The sequence below is a fragment of the Phoca vitulina genome, unplaced genomic scaffold (genome assembly GCF_004348235.1).
Source record: "Phoca vitulina isolate PV1807 unplaced genomic scaffold, GSC_HSeal_1.0 scaffold31, whole genome shotgun sequence".
NCBI lineage: Eukaryota > Metazoa > Chordata > Mammalia > Carnivora > Phocidae > Phoca > Phoca vitulina.
This window is the reverse complement of record NW_022589734.1, coordinates 24,312,024-24,326,650: the sequence shown is the minus strand read 5'-3', so window position 1 is coordinate 24,326,650 and position 14,627 is coordinate 24,312,024. Positions and strand designations below refer to the sequence as shown.

The window sequence follows — 14,627 nt, the reverse complement described above, 5'->3', positions numbered from 1 at the left end:
CCCGTTCCCGGGTAAGCAAGCCGCCCTGAAGGACCGCTCACCTTCTTTGTTAGACACACACATTTAGTATCTAAAGGCACTGTTCTCTAGGATTTGAATATGGTTTAATTCAGAAGTTAAAGAGGACATCTGGCCTTCGGTTTCCACTGGCAAGCAGTGATCATCTGGAGCTCTCTGACAGAAGAGAGAGGTTGTTGAAACAAACATGCACACTCTGCAAACATGAGGTTTCTAAGGGTTGCAAAGTGGGATTGATTTTAGAGAAATCATCTAATATTGGCTCTACTGTACTAGCCCCAGGAGTTACTAAATCTGTGATTGCTTGTAAGGGACTTAACTAGTTAGGAGTTGATTAAAAAAGGTCCTGTTCAAGGGAAGTATAAGTGTACTCCTATGTCATCTACAAACCCACCCCCACCCCACCCCCGCACAGGTAAACAACGGAACGTTTTTTGTTTGTTTCATCAATCCACAGGCTATTAGGGTCATTTGCTTAATTTAACTCATGAGAGAAACCAAAATTATCTTTTATAATTATGATTACATGTCCAGAATTAAGCTCAGAAGAATCATCACATCCTCTGCAAGTCAGATGCCCAACTCAGAGGCTGGTTTTGGAATGCCCTGACTAGTCACAACTAGTTAATGTTCTAAGTCATTTTCGGGGGTGGGGGGATTTAATGAGTCCTCCCCGTCTTCTTCCTCAGGAGTTTGGTTCACACTGGGAGCAGTGGGGCCGTTCTGTCACCTGCCTGGAAAAGGTACGGGGATGACTATAGAAACGGGGTGTCACAGGGATTTTCCATGGGGTCTCCTTTGTCTCCTGGGGGCTGCTGAGGGTGGTCAATGCTGTGTGTTAGGCTTTCTAAAAAGGTTTTGGGGGCAGATCTCTAGGGAGCTCCCTGGAATAGGGCCTCTGCAAATAGTATTGGTGCCAGTTAAAAATTAAAAGACTAAGAAAACTGTCGTCAGGAAATGGTGACCTCTCTGGGGATTTGCGGGGCGCCCCTGGCATTTCCACAAAGGTCTGCCACAGAAATTACTAGAAACTCTGAGGAACATACAACACCCATTCTAGCTGCACTATACTATAGTTTTGAAAATTAATATTTGGAAATCAAGAGGTTTTCATAGGTCACTTTGCAGTGATTAAAAAGTTAACTGATATCAATAAGAAAATGACATTACAGAATAAATAAAATTATAAGAGGAAGCTAACAACCAGGGCTTGAACAACTTCCTGTACCTACTTAGTATGCATGCAACTAATTTAAATAAGATATTGACTCAATAGTCTATACTTGGCAATATTGTTAATAGATTAGTTCTACTAACTAGTGGTACTTAAAATTGAGGTGATTTTTTTTTTGAGGTGCTTTGTTTTTTAAAAAGTATTTTGACCAAGACAAATGGATCTTCGTTAAATTTTAATCTGTATTAAAAAGCTTAAAAATCAGGGGCACCTCGGTGGCTCAGTCGGTGAAGCATCTGCCTTTGGCTCATGTCATGGTCCCAGGGTCCTGGGATCCAGCCCAGTGTTGGGCTCCCTGCTCAGCGGGGAGTCTGCTTCTCCCTCTCCCTCTGCCCCTCCCCACTTTTCTCATGCTCTCTTTCTCAAATAAATAAAATCTTAAAAAAAAAAAAAGCTGAAAAATTATATATTAAAATCTGAGGCTGAATTTGTTAAGGGAAAATAATTGTTATTTTGTCATTGAAAAAAGGATTCACAAGGTGTACTCTAGAATAATTCAAGGCTTTTAAAATTCTTTTCCTAGGAAATATCAGTAAGTAGATGAACTGCTTCTCTGCATGAATATCTTTCGATTTAAAACGGGTATGACACTCATTAAAATATCTGAAAGAATTACATACAATTAGTGAGCTAGTTACGCTAAGGAGCAGACGCTGGCTCTTCGCCCACTTGGCACGTGATCCTAAACCCTGAGCTTCTGTAATTTTTTAAAGGTGGTAAACTATATATAGCGATAAATTAAGAAGTAACTAATCAGTAGAATGCGAACTGCATCCTTCAATACCCCAAAGGCCAATGATAAAGTGAAGTTGAAAGAGACGGCTGGGAATACTGATTTCCTAAGAGCACCTGATAGCAGGAAAGAACAGATGGTCTATGGACAATCAAGAGGCTAAGTAAATACACGTTTCAGCAGGACAAAGAAGGCATGGGTGTTGAGATTATAAGTCTAGGAAAGCTAATTAATCATTATCGCCAACAAAATAACACATGGAAAGGCAAGGAATATTCCAGGTAAGCCCAAAGTGGGCAGATGCATTTCTAACAATTGAGCGTGTCAGGATTTTTGACATAGCGGTTTCCAATCATGTTTAAAACCTGCAGGCTTACATTACAGTTATATGGTACATGTCTTTCATTTGTGTTCCTGTTTACATATCAGTTTAGTTTGGAATTAGTAAGCAGATATGTTACACAAAGCAATGCAAGTCTAATTAAATCTTACCGAAGCTTTAATTCTGGATGTAAGAAACACACCATATATGACATCCATGTACTGGTCAAACGCACAGACTACAATACCAAACTGCCTGCCTTTGGGGGATCTCAGGCCACTTGAACAAGTTACTTAACTTTTCTATGCCTCAGTTTACCCACTTGCTAGACACAAGATATTAATGATATCTATCATTCATAGGTGGTTGAAAGGGCTGAACTGGTTACTCTTCATAAAGAGCTAGGAATAGTGCTCATCACATTACAGGGACTGCATCTAAGTGTTAAATAAATGACCAAGAAGGCTTTTTAAATCATGGGTTTTCTGTCTGGAGTAAACTGACATCAGAATCTCTGGGGCTATGAGAGTGGACACAGACTGGAAAATGTCTGCAGGTTATTCTCATAGTTCTTGTTCTATCCGGGACCCCCTCACCCCCATGACACCCACCACTTGAACTAGATAACTTCTTTGTTTCTTTCTAGCTAAAAGAAAAAGAGATAATTAGATTGAAGACAGTTTTTTAACTCTGCCCTTTTATTTAAAGAAAACTGCCTTTTCCTTCAACAATTATGAAATTAAGGTTGATGAGAAGGTCTCGGGCATCCTCCCTCCCCCCCACCAACTCCCTGGCCTGCCCTGCCAGCAGATAATAGGGCCTCTCAAACCGCTCACTCATTCTAATTTCAGCCCTCACTTAGACAAAGAGTAAGTTTAAGCAATCAGCCATATACATTAAATTTGTTTCCATCTCCAAAAAGGCAACCCTTGAACTCGACTAATAAATTTCTACCTCTAGGGGTGCCTGGGTGGCTCAGTCGTTAAGCGTCTGCCTTTGGCTCAGGTCATGATCCCAGGGTCCTGGGATCGAGCCCCACATCAGGCTCCCTGCTCCACAGGAAGCCTGCTTCTCCCTCTCCCACTCCCCCTGCTTGTGTTCCCTCTCTGGCTGTCTTTCTCTCTGTCAAATAAATAAAAGCTTTAAAAAAAAAAAAATTTCTACCTCTAATTTATGGCGCTAAACCTTCCTTAGTGTGATTATAACTATTGGTTCTTTACAGAGACATAAGGACTGAAATGGAATTGACTTTTGGACCAGGGAGACATGGAAGAAACATGATGATAAGATATCTGGGGGTAGGGAAAAAAGAGATGCCCAGATTGCCTACTAAGTTTGTTAAAGAAATGTTTAAAAATAGATTTAGCAGATGTCATGAACATCACAGGCAAAAAACGCCAGAATCCTGATTCTGTAAGTAGAATCTCTAAGGGAGAAGGTCGGTGATGAGTCCAAGTTACTTTGGAATGCCCCAGGGAAAGTGTCACAGGGCTCTGGGCTATCAACCCACATGTCAGTAATAGCAAAGTTTCAACACCGCACCTGACGGCGCTCTAGCTCTGTGTACGGCACAGGACTCACGATTCCACGTGGGGAAGCTGTCTGCAGGCACGGAGGCGCTAGTCCTTCTGGGGCTCTTCCACACAACAGCTAACCTTGTATCCCGTCTTCCTGGATCACTTAAGCCAGAAACGCTGCCAAGGCGTGTGCACAGGCTCATTTAGAAAACCAAAACAAACTGAATGTTTCTCCCTTGCAAACCTGTTCTTCAAACCCTTTTAAAATGGCGCCACATGAGGACCACAACTTGAATATTTGGTAATGGATGTCAACGAGAAACACAAACGATCTGCCGCTATTTGATTATGAAAGAGGCAGTGCGGGTAATTTTAAAAGGCGAGACGAATCCTCTATTCCTTTCAAATTCGCTCTGAATTTGTGCCACGGGCTTAGGGTAAAAAGCCCAAAGCTCAGAAAATTGATTTTCTGTAGGAGAGGGCTCCCTGCACCCAGAGGACCTGCCACGCTGTAAAATGCGCTGTCTGTGGGTGGCTTAGGGTATTATAATATATACGTATATCAAATCATTATGTCGTACACCTAAAAGTAAAACAATGTTGGGACGCCTGGCAGGCTCAGTCAGTAGAGCCTATGACTCCTGATCTCAGGGGTCGTGAGTTCGAGCCTCACGCTGGGTGTAGAGTTTACTTTAAAAATAAATAAGTAAAGGGGCACCTGGGTGGCTCAACTGCTTAAGTGTCTGACTCTTGATTTTGGCTCAGGGTCCTGGACTGGGCCCTGAGTGGGGCTCTGCGCTGGGCGTGGAGCCTGCTTAAGATTTTCTTTCCCTCTGCCCCTCCCCCCCACCGGAGCATGCTCTTTCTCCCAAATAAATAAATCTTTAAAAAAAAAATAAGTAAATAAAACTAAAAGGGTATTATATGTTGATTATACCTTAATAAAAAATAAATTTAAAGAAATGATTCCTCTCCTCTACTCTCACCCCACCCACTTTATTTAAGAAGAACAACCACCGTTTTCTTTCACATGACAAAACCAAAGCAGTCAATCAAACAAAAATAAAGTTTACACAGTGAAACACCATCCTTACAGTAGCTAAGCCAGTCTTTCTTAGCCAACACTCTCTCATCCTAAACCACATAACTTACAAACGCAACAAAATACGTCTACGAGCTCACGTTTTCTTTACTCCTTCCCAACTCACACATGACTGAATAATTCTGGCAGGAAATGTGACATGTAGAGTTAATTTTGAATCTTTAATTCATATCTATTTCCTATAACATACTTATTTTCTTTTAAGGTTAAACTAAGAGCTTTCTGGAATAATCACCCTATGTTAACTTCCATTGCCTCAAGATGCAAAGTAAAAAAATACTAAAGATACATTTTACAATATACTAGACAAGTTATTAAAAAACTTGATAATTCCCCCTACATAGACCAAATACAGTTGTAAGTTTACATGTTATATAGCAAATTATTTGTCATCTTCCACTATACTAGAATGTTATTTGAAATCTAGGATTATATTTTTGGCTTTCTTTGCTAGCCTTCTTGTATATGATAGGGTTTTATCTGGAGGGTTCTCAATTATTTTATTCACAGACTTTAACAGGTAACAATGGCTGGCTTATAAATAAGGAACTACTTAAAGCATTACCTTTTCTTCTGGGCTAGAAAAATCACAGCAGGCACATCAAATCCTTGGTTTTCAAAGTTAAAAACAAGTATCATTCCTGACAATGGCTGAATCTAAAAATTACTAGAATTATTAGCTGATGTAGAAACATTTGGGCAAGGAAGTAGCCCAGATGTTGTCTAGCAGCACTCTCTCAGATTTTGAGGAATTCCTAAAAGATGAATTATTTTAGTGAAACATAAAAATATTGAGAGGCACATACAACTGTTTTTACAATAAAGAAGTAACTAATACTAATAATGCAAATTCTAAAATAATGAAATAGGAACTTAAGTAAAATTGTCCTCAGAGGGGAAAAAACATCAACATACTGAACACTCTGGTTACGTGGCCAGATGGATACACCATGTGAAATTCAGAAAGTGAGTTAGGAATCAAGACCTACTGCTAGGTAGACACTAGGTGTATATTCCATCTTCTAAAGCACATCACATCTAGGGAATTAAACAGAATATAAACTAAATGGGAAATGCAAATATAAGAGGATACCCCCAAACTGTGTAAATTAAAAACGGGAAAAAGCACCAGAGGAAATAAAAAATGATAGGACCAAGACAGAAATAGTTATCCTACATATTTTGTGTGGGAAAAAGTCCTCCCCACATTCTTAATGGCTTACTTAAAAATATTTTCTTGTCACAAATGACCTTCAAAAGTTAAATAATCAATTTCTCCTAATGAATTTAGGAATTTTTTCCACTGAAGCTACAGGGACAGATCTAGGTATTATGCTCACTGTAACTTCCACAACTTTTCCTTGGGAGGGGGTATGGAAGTACTCTTTAAGAAAAGTTTTAAGAAACAAAAAATCCCCCAAAAAACAAGCAAAGGAGAAAAAGGGAGAGACAAACCAAGAAACAGATTCTTAACTCTAGAGAACACACTGATGGTGACCAGAGGGGAGGTGGGTGGGGGATGGGGGAAACAGGTGATGGGGATGAAGGAGGGCACCTGTCGTGATGAGCGCTGGGTGATGTATGGAAGTGCTGAATCACTATATTGTAACCCCTGAAATTAATATTACGCTGTAGGTTAATTACACTGGAATACAGAATAGAATAAAATGAAATAAAGTGAAGTTTTACAAAATTACAAATCCAAAGTAAGGTACAGGGCCTTAGTGGGGACCTGAGGCTTCAGCTTCATTAGCTTCATTAGCTTCATTAACAGTCTCTGTAAGCAACAAGTTTCTGAAAGAATGATCTCGGGGAGGGAGTTCTATTTGGTCTGGTTTGTAATGGTGAGATCTCCAAAAAAAAAAATCAGTAGCAAAGCCCAGTGGTGATGGGGTAACGGTGTCACCAAAGGACGTGTCTTACCATACAAGTATCCAGATCTTCCAAACGCTCCATCTCCGTGAGTTCCTCCACCGTCATGACAGAGCGCTTAGCTGGCTTCTCTTCAGCCAGCTCAATCTCTAAGGTCTCTGGCTGAGCAATGGTGTTGACCCGTCTGCTGAAATGGTCAGCCTAAGAGAGTCAAGGAGAAGAAGCACCAGAGGCAAGGAAGGGAAGAGCATGTTAGCTGAATTCTGGAAGATACCTGCCACAAGGTGGCGCGGTGAAGGATTCTATGTGCCTGCGGTTACGGACAATTCTTAATACATTCACACTACAATAACTTACCTCTTATTACCTCTTATTATCTTTGGAGGGTGGATTGTCTTAAGCAAGAAATCATAAAACCTCCTTTAGTAAAATACAAGAATACTTAGTCTAGAAGAAAATAAGGAGTGTTCTTTTCATTAATTTTATTTCATAGTTCCTCCGAAATAATTTCTTTCTATATCTAGTGCTTTAAAAGTATCTAATTAGGGGAAATAAAATGATTCCAACCTTTCCTGTTTTTAAAGGGCTGAAAGGAAGGAAATTGCTAACAGCTTTCATTGTTTTCAGGTAATGAACACCGTATGTGATAGGATTTATTAATTTCCACTGTTATGCTTTAGGTAAACCTAAAAACATTAATGATAAGAGGCAGAATAAACTGGGCTGAAGTTAATAAACTCTAGTGCTGGGCTGATTCATCACCAGGAACTTTGATTTAATTCTTTGGAAAGGATCAGAACCAGCGGACAATACCGTGGAACGACTGGCGACACTTCTAAACTTAAATTGGAGAATATATTCATGTAATTGGAATGTCTTTGAAAACAAAATTTCATTTTTTAGATACTATTCCTTTCACACAGCAGTTAAGCTCTCTTCTTACAACCCAAATCAGCAGAATATTAAAATAAAGTTCAATACAAAAGTGCACCCACATAGTTCATTTTTAAATGGTATAAAAAAAAAAAGTCGGTATTTTTCTGAGTAAATTCTTCAAAGAAAGACAAATGCCAAAAAAGTGAACAATTCAGCCGTTCAGCGTGGTGCTCACGTGCAATCATGCTGATACAGTATCAGGGGGCATTTTGAGGCCGTCCCTGCAGCCGTGGGTTATTGAGAAATTGTTTCTATAAAGGATGCTCCATTGATTTTGCTCCCGCTTATTTAAAAAAAAGGAAAAGTCTGACTTGGGAGCTCTAGACACTAACATAGGCCTTTCCTTTTTTTTTTTTTTTTTGAAAGATTTTATTCATTTATTTGACAGAGAGAGACACAGCGAGAGAGGGAACACAAGCAGAGGCAAAGGGAGAGGGAGAAGCAGACTCCCCACCGAGCAGGGAGCCCGATGCGGGGCTCGATCCCAGGACCCTGAGATCATGACCTGAGCCGAAGGCAGACGCCCAACGACTGAGCCACCCACGCGCCCCTAACATAGGCCTTTTCTGTGCCACAAACCAGAAGCTAGTGCTTCTTAAAAGTCTCTGGGGTGATGAACCAGTTTTCTATATTTCCAGTTTGCCACACACCGGTATATTGGTAAAGTACAATAAAAATGAAACTTTAGAGAAATAACATGTGTTTGCGTATTGTGGCCATCTCCAGTTGCTCTAGAAATTTCTCCACGTTGCCTCTTGGTTGGTGACCTAACCAGACACAGGTCCCCGGTGGTGAGTGGGCCAGCTCCAGCCCATGGGCAGTATTTTCAGTGACACTGCGAGAGACTCCTGTCCTATCTTTTCAATTTTAGAGGACAGCCTACCCATTTTTCTGAAATATTCATGTTGTCTGCCTCGTGGAGAAGCCATGGTTACTGTTCTTCCCACTGAGGTGCTCCCTGGCATCACCAACAATTCCATGCCATAAAGCCGGCTATCTCCAGCCTGCACTTAATTTGAAATGTTTCTCTGGGGAAAACGTCATAACTTGCTCGAGAGATTCGTACCACACCACACTGCTAAAATGTTCGCGACACGAGATGTAAGGAGTAACGAAACCTTCATCTGTGCCTCAGAGGACTTCCTGAAGTTGAAAACACATGAAGTTTCTCATCTATTTTTTATATGCAGTGAGATTGGAAGTAAAGTCTTCTACCTCAATAAAACCAGTCTCTAGACGAAGAAAATTTATGTCTTTACCTCGGTTATATCCAAGAGGCCTGGCTGGGCATGCGGCAGCTACCGATCCCTAGAATGTGTCCATTTTACTCTGGCCTTTTCTTTGGACTCCAAATATTCCCCTCCCCTCACCCCATGTTTTCAGGAATAGTCCATTCCCACATGATCATGTCGAAGAGCAACAAAATAAGCACACAAAAATTAAATAATCTAAAATACCTTAATTTTAGATCTCGGTTTCAGCATTATTAACAAAACTTTTGATCTGCATTATAAATGCACAACAAAATTTCTCAATACCATCACGTCCCTGTTCCCCTTCCATTCTCTCTGGAGAGATTCTAACATATTCTAGAATTGTCTGGAAGCAATGTAGGAGAGGAAAAGTAGGATCGTGGCCATAAAGTTGCAAAGGAGTAAGATGCAGGAAAGAAGCGGCATCCCCAACCTGGAGCCTGCCCAGCATCACGGCAGACTGCACTGGGAGTCCCACTCCGGATGTGCACAGCACTCACCAGTCTATGATGGCAGTGTGAGAGTGCATCCAGGATTTCATCCACAATCCGATCAGACAGGAAGGAGGCCACTGTCAGCTTCACTTCACTATGTGAAAAGCAAAAGGACACGGTAGCATTTAAATAGTGCAACATCACCCACCGCTGATGCCATGTTGATAAGGTCAACTGTGATTCCGCTTCTGTCTTTGAAAACGGAACAGAAGAACGTGTGAACAGGGCTAAGGATTTCCAAAAATAAGCCTTAAACACTGCCATAAACACACAGGTAATAATAGACTTGCTTGACCAATTTCAACCTGCTTCTGCAATCTCAAAACTCAAGATTTAGTGGTAGAAATGAAAAACGTCTGGATGAAGACAAACTTAATGGGAACCAGATGTACCGTGTGGTGAGGAACAATTCTTCCACTGACATAAAGGAAAACAAACCTGGGCTGGAGTAAATTAAGAAAGTCTAGTCTGATTGTTAAACTTGGGTTATTACTTTAATATGCATGTCCCCCGCCTTAAAAAAAATACAAAACTTTTTACCAATCCAATGGTACCATATTGAACTGCTTCTGCTGTACTCCCTGTCTTACTTCAAACTGTTACAAATTCACTGTTCTCTTGCCTTTTATGAACAGAGGTTACCAAAACATGCAGTTTCGGTGTCTCTCACCTGACCTTAAGAAGGTGTCCAGTCAACTGAAAGTAACCCCCTAGTTTTGGAGTTTTCACTAATAAACAAGTCAGCCACGAGGGTCTCTGTCAGAAAGCTGGTATTTCAGTCTGCATTTTTAGTTATTTGGTATTCCCAAGAATTCAAATTCTACCCGTGTGTCCTCAGTCTGAATAATCCTACTGAAATGCACGTATGTACAAATGGACATAAATGCACAATACAGTTGAAGGTGAATGTGCTGGAGAGATAGACCCACGCTCCAATATCGCCTTGTAAGTTCAGTCTACTTTTGAAGTCAAGAATTTTCAAGTTTTTAGAGCAGGGAAAGGAGTTATCAAAATATATTTAATCCTAAAACCAAGGTTGAAAGTATATTTGTGTAACAGGGAAAAACCTTTCTAACCTAAAGGCAGTAATTTGCATTGAGATTTTTTTCTGGCAAGGCGGATTTTGGATGGCAGGGAGAAATGGTGGCACTAACTCTTTGATGTCTACATTAGAGATTTTCCTAGGCTAAAGATAAAAGGATGTTTCTTTAATTCCTGTCCCCGAAACAAGGTCTTGGGAGCTATTGGGCTTATCTAATACTTTATTATTCCCCAGAGGTGTCTGCTGATAAGATTCACCTGGGTCTCATTAAAAATACAGATTACTGGGTCCCACCCCAAACCTGGGGTGGGAGGTGGGGGTGAAGGGGGGTGGGGACTGGGATTCTAAGTTTGACAAGTACTTCCTCTCATTTTTTCAGGCATGTTTGGGAATTTTACTTCCTCATAAAACTATAGAATCGGTCGTTTTATTTCTCTCTCCCCTGCCCCACCAAGTTGGGGAGGGATGGTTTATCTGTTTCAAACTGTAGCACCAAAAAAGATCCTTTAAAGTGCACCAAAAAAAAAAAAAGTTTCAGGATTGTGCTATCATTTTGTTACTGGATGATATGCTTCCTTATGGAACTTCCAAACCGCAAACTTTTTAGAGGAATTCCACTTAACCTGCGTGGGCACAGCTATATCTGGATGTATACACAAGTGTGGACGTTTGTATTTTCATTCCATCAGTGCTCCAAATAACACATTTTAAAAAGCCAAGCAAGGAGTTAATGAACATAGAAGTGATTCACTGATATAAGGAGTTCTAGCCTGCTCTTCACTTTTCAGAATTTGCCCATCTTCAAAAGAAGTGACCATATTTGACAGAATTTGGTACTCTTGTGAAGGCACCAGAATATGATCCATTGGTAATTCAATCCATTAGGACAGAAGAATGGTGGCCAATGCATTTTTTCCTCCTTAATACTTCAGGGGCTTCAATAAAAATCCTAAAACTACGGGTTGCAGAACTATGTAAGCATACTTGAGTCAATAAAATCACTGATCTATGGGGTCCTGTAAATCTTCTAAATGGCCTTTCATTGTGCAAGTCTTACCATTTAGCTTTTATTTATTTATTTTTTTACAGACTTTATTTATTTATTCATGAGAGACAGAGAGAGAGGCAGAGGCAGAGAGAGAAGCAGAGGCAGAGAGAGAAGTAGACCTCCCGCTGAGCAGGGAGCCCGATGCGGGGCTCGATCCCAGGACCCTGGGACCATGACCTGAGCCGAAGGCAGACGCTTAACGACTGAGCCACCCAGGCGCCCTAGAGTTTTATTTTTAGAAACCCCAACACACACACAGGACAGCTGCACCTTAGACCCAAGATGGTCTCATCACTGCAGAATTCCTCAATCCTCAAAGTTCCATGATCTACCTTCCATATCTAGGTTGTAATATCATTTTTGGCTTATTTTAACTCTCATTTTTCTCATAGGTTCTCATTCGGCTACACATCACTTGTTCTTTGTTAACACAACTCCCACTTCTTCAGATAAAAGCTGGGGTTTTGTTTTTTGTGTGTTTTTGTTGTTGGTTGTTTTTTTTTGCCCCCTACATCGAAGTCTTCTTATCAAGATTCAGAAACAGTTAAAAGGGGACACTTGAAAATATTTCTGAATTTGGTTTCTAGTCTGCTGACTCCCCAACGGAGAAACACGGAGAATTGGTGGAATATCATTCAGACTACTAACCACCCCAGAGTTTCTAGGTGGAAATAGAGGAAAGTTTGTTTGGTGATCACAGCTTCTCAGTATTTGTCTCTTGGAGTATTTTTCCAACTTTACCAAGCACAAATCAGCCAACAGTCGAGAGCAGCATCAGCAGGTACACAGTATCCAGACCCACCACAGAACACAGGAGGGACCAGCCGGGAGGTCACAGCAGGCCCCTTTGCTTGTCTCTAGGCTGGGCATTTGCTCAGAACAGCACGGTGGCAGAAAGCAAACTTCAAGTTAGTAATTTTTAAAGGTGGAAGATACGCTTCAGGAGGAGAAAAAAAGGGATTACCAACAAGTACCCCCCTATTAAAAATCAAACACAAACGGAGCAGAGAGCTGTATGCTCTTCCGAAGGCAGGCGTATCCGCGGCCGTCTTGTTCTGGAAATGTATAAACCTAGGCGTTTCCGCGCAGCCCTGTCAGTACACCACGACCGCCTACTGGACGTGTCTACGCATTCTCCGCGGCTGGAGCCAACAGTAACGCTCCTCCCAGCTGCCTCGACTGCGGCCACACAAACGACAGTCGTAAACCTACCTAATCTTGTTAAGGATGTCAATTCCAGACTGCTCCAACAGGACGTTTTTCACAAAGGTACGTGGGATGGAAATCTTTTCAGTGCTGGCATGAATCAAGTCTTGTCGAATGTGGGCTTTCTTCATCACGTTGGGACAAAGGTCCTCGGCGGCATCGACCATGGACTCAAGCAACACCTGAAACGCAGCACAGCGGAGGGGAGAGGTGACGTCAGGGCACAGCGGAGGGGTGAGGTGAGGTCAGGGCACAGCGGAGGGGTGAGGTGACGTCAGGGCACAGCCGAGGGGAGAGGTGACGTCAGGGCACAGCGGAGGGGAGAGGTGAGGTCAGGGCACAGCGGAGGGGTGAGGTGAGGTCAGGGCACAGCGGGGGCGGGGCGGGGAAGAGGTGCCATCAGGGCACAACGGAGGGGAGAAGTGACGTCAGGGCACAGCGGAGGGGAGAGGTGACATCAGGGCACAGCCGAGGGGAGAGGTGCCATCAGGGCACAACCGAGGGGAGAAGTGACGTCAGGGCACAGCGGAGGGGAGAGGTGACGTCAGGGCACGGGGGGGCGGGGGAGAGGTGACATCAGGGCACAGCCAAGGGGAGAGGTGATGTCAGGGCACAGCGGGGGGGGGGGGGGCGGGGGGGCGGGCCCACGGGGGCAAACGGGGGGGGGGGGGGGGGGGCGGGGCACGGGGGGGGGGAGAAGTGCAGTCAGCAGGGGGGGGGGGTGGGGGGCAGAAAGCTGGGAGCTGGTTATACATGACGCTAAGCCCTCTGAGAACAGGGACATGAGTGTCCCGGAGCACGACCAAGGATTCTGAGCCGCTCTGGGGGGACCTGTGCCTGCTGGATGATCGCGGATGTCAGGTTATCGCTTTAAATCACCCGCAGACCCACCCGAGCTTCGGGCTGGCATCTGAAGGGTCACGGCGTGCGCGCCACACGTAACACAAGGCGATCGGCGGAAGATGAAAGAAGACACGTCTCAAGCCTTTATACACCAACTTACCACACCAGACTGCTCTCCCTGCTGCTAGAAAAGAGATACCACTAGAAAATATATCGAACATGAACTCTTGCGTGATTTTGCAAATCACAGAAACCCCAAATTGAACCCTTCAATAGCTCTGTCAAAACATCGATAGTGAAAAAACCCACGGATGTATGCTTTTAAAAGAAAAGGTTTAGTGATCAGTGAAGTTACAATTGTTACAACACAAAATAGCATGAATGATTTTAAAAACATTTACCGGGCACTTGACAAAGAACAATCAAAACTCTAGAGTTTGCCAAATGTTTCTGCACATTTTATCCTTTGGACACCTGTGAAGATGGGGGAGAGGGGTGCTTTTCATGTGATCCCCATTTTGAAGTTGAAGAATGCGAGCTAGGGGAAGTTAAAGCATTTGCCGGAGAAGGAAGACATGGCTGGGAAGTGTGGAAAAGGCATAATACGCATCAGCGTGAGACCGAAATTTAAATCCTAGCTGAGGGACACTGGGCTGTTACTGATTTCCCGCTTTTATTTTCCTCCTACATAAAATGGCAAATAAAAAAGTTCTTGCCTCCCAAGATTATTGAAGATAAAATGACATTACGTGTGTGAAGCATTCAGTATAATGCCCAGCACACGATAAAAATTCAGCCTGTCACAGATAATATCACGAATCTGTTTCCAAAGATGCTACTTTTAACAACAAGCTCTCAGTTTGGGAAAGCCAGCCTGATCCCATTACTAGTCCAGTGAGAACGAGGACGAAGGACGCACTATTATGGGCAGACTGGTCCAGTGCTCTGTCCGCTCCCGCACTCATGTACAGGCCCCCGTCCACTCCTGCAGTCACTACAGCACCCCC

General features: G+C 42.6%; 1 protein-coding gene across 13 annotated transcripts in view; it reads right to left on the bottom strand.

Annotated features, from left to right (window-relative positions):
- CARMIL1 (capping protein regulator and myosin 1 linker 1) overlaps nt 1–14,627 on the bottom strand; it is a 306,714-nt gene that overhangs the window by 55,633 nt on the left and 236,454 nt on the right. For all 13 annotated transcript variants that reach the window (XM_032424759.1, XM_032424754.1, XM_032424755.1 and 10 more), the window contains 3 exons: nt 12,784–12,959; nt 9,488–9,575; nt 6,850–6,999 (listed from right to left, as the gene is read on the bottom strand). In XM_032424759.1, coding sequence (XP_032280650.1) covers nt 6,850–6,999; nt 9,488–9,575; nt 12,784–12,959 — 414 coding nt within the window. The remainder of the gene's footprint in view (nt 1–6,849; nt 7,000–9,487; nt 9,576–12,783; nt 12,960–14,627) is intronic.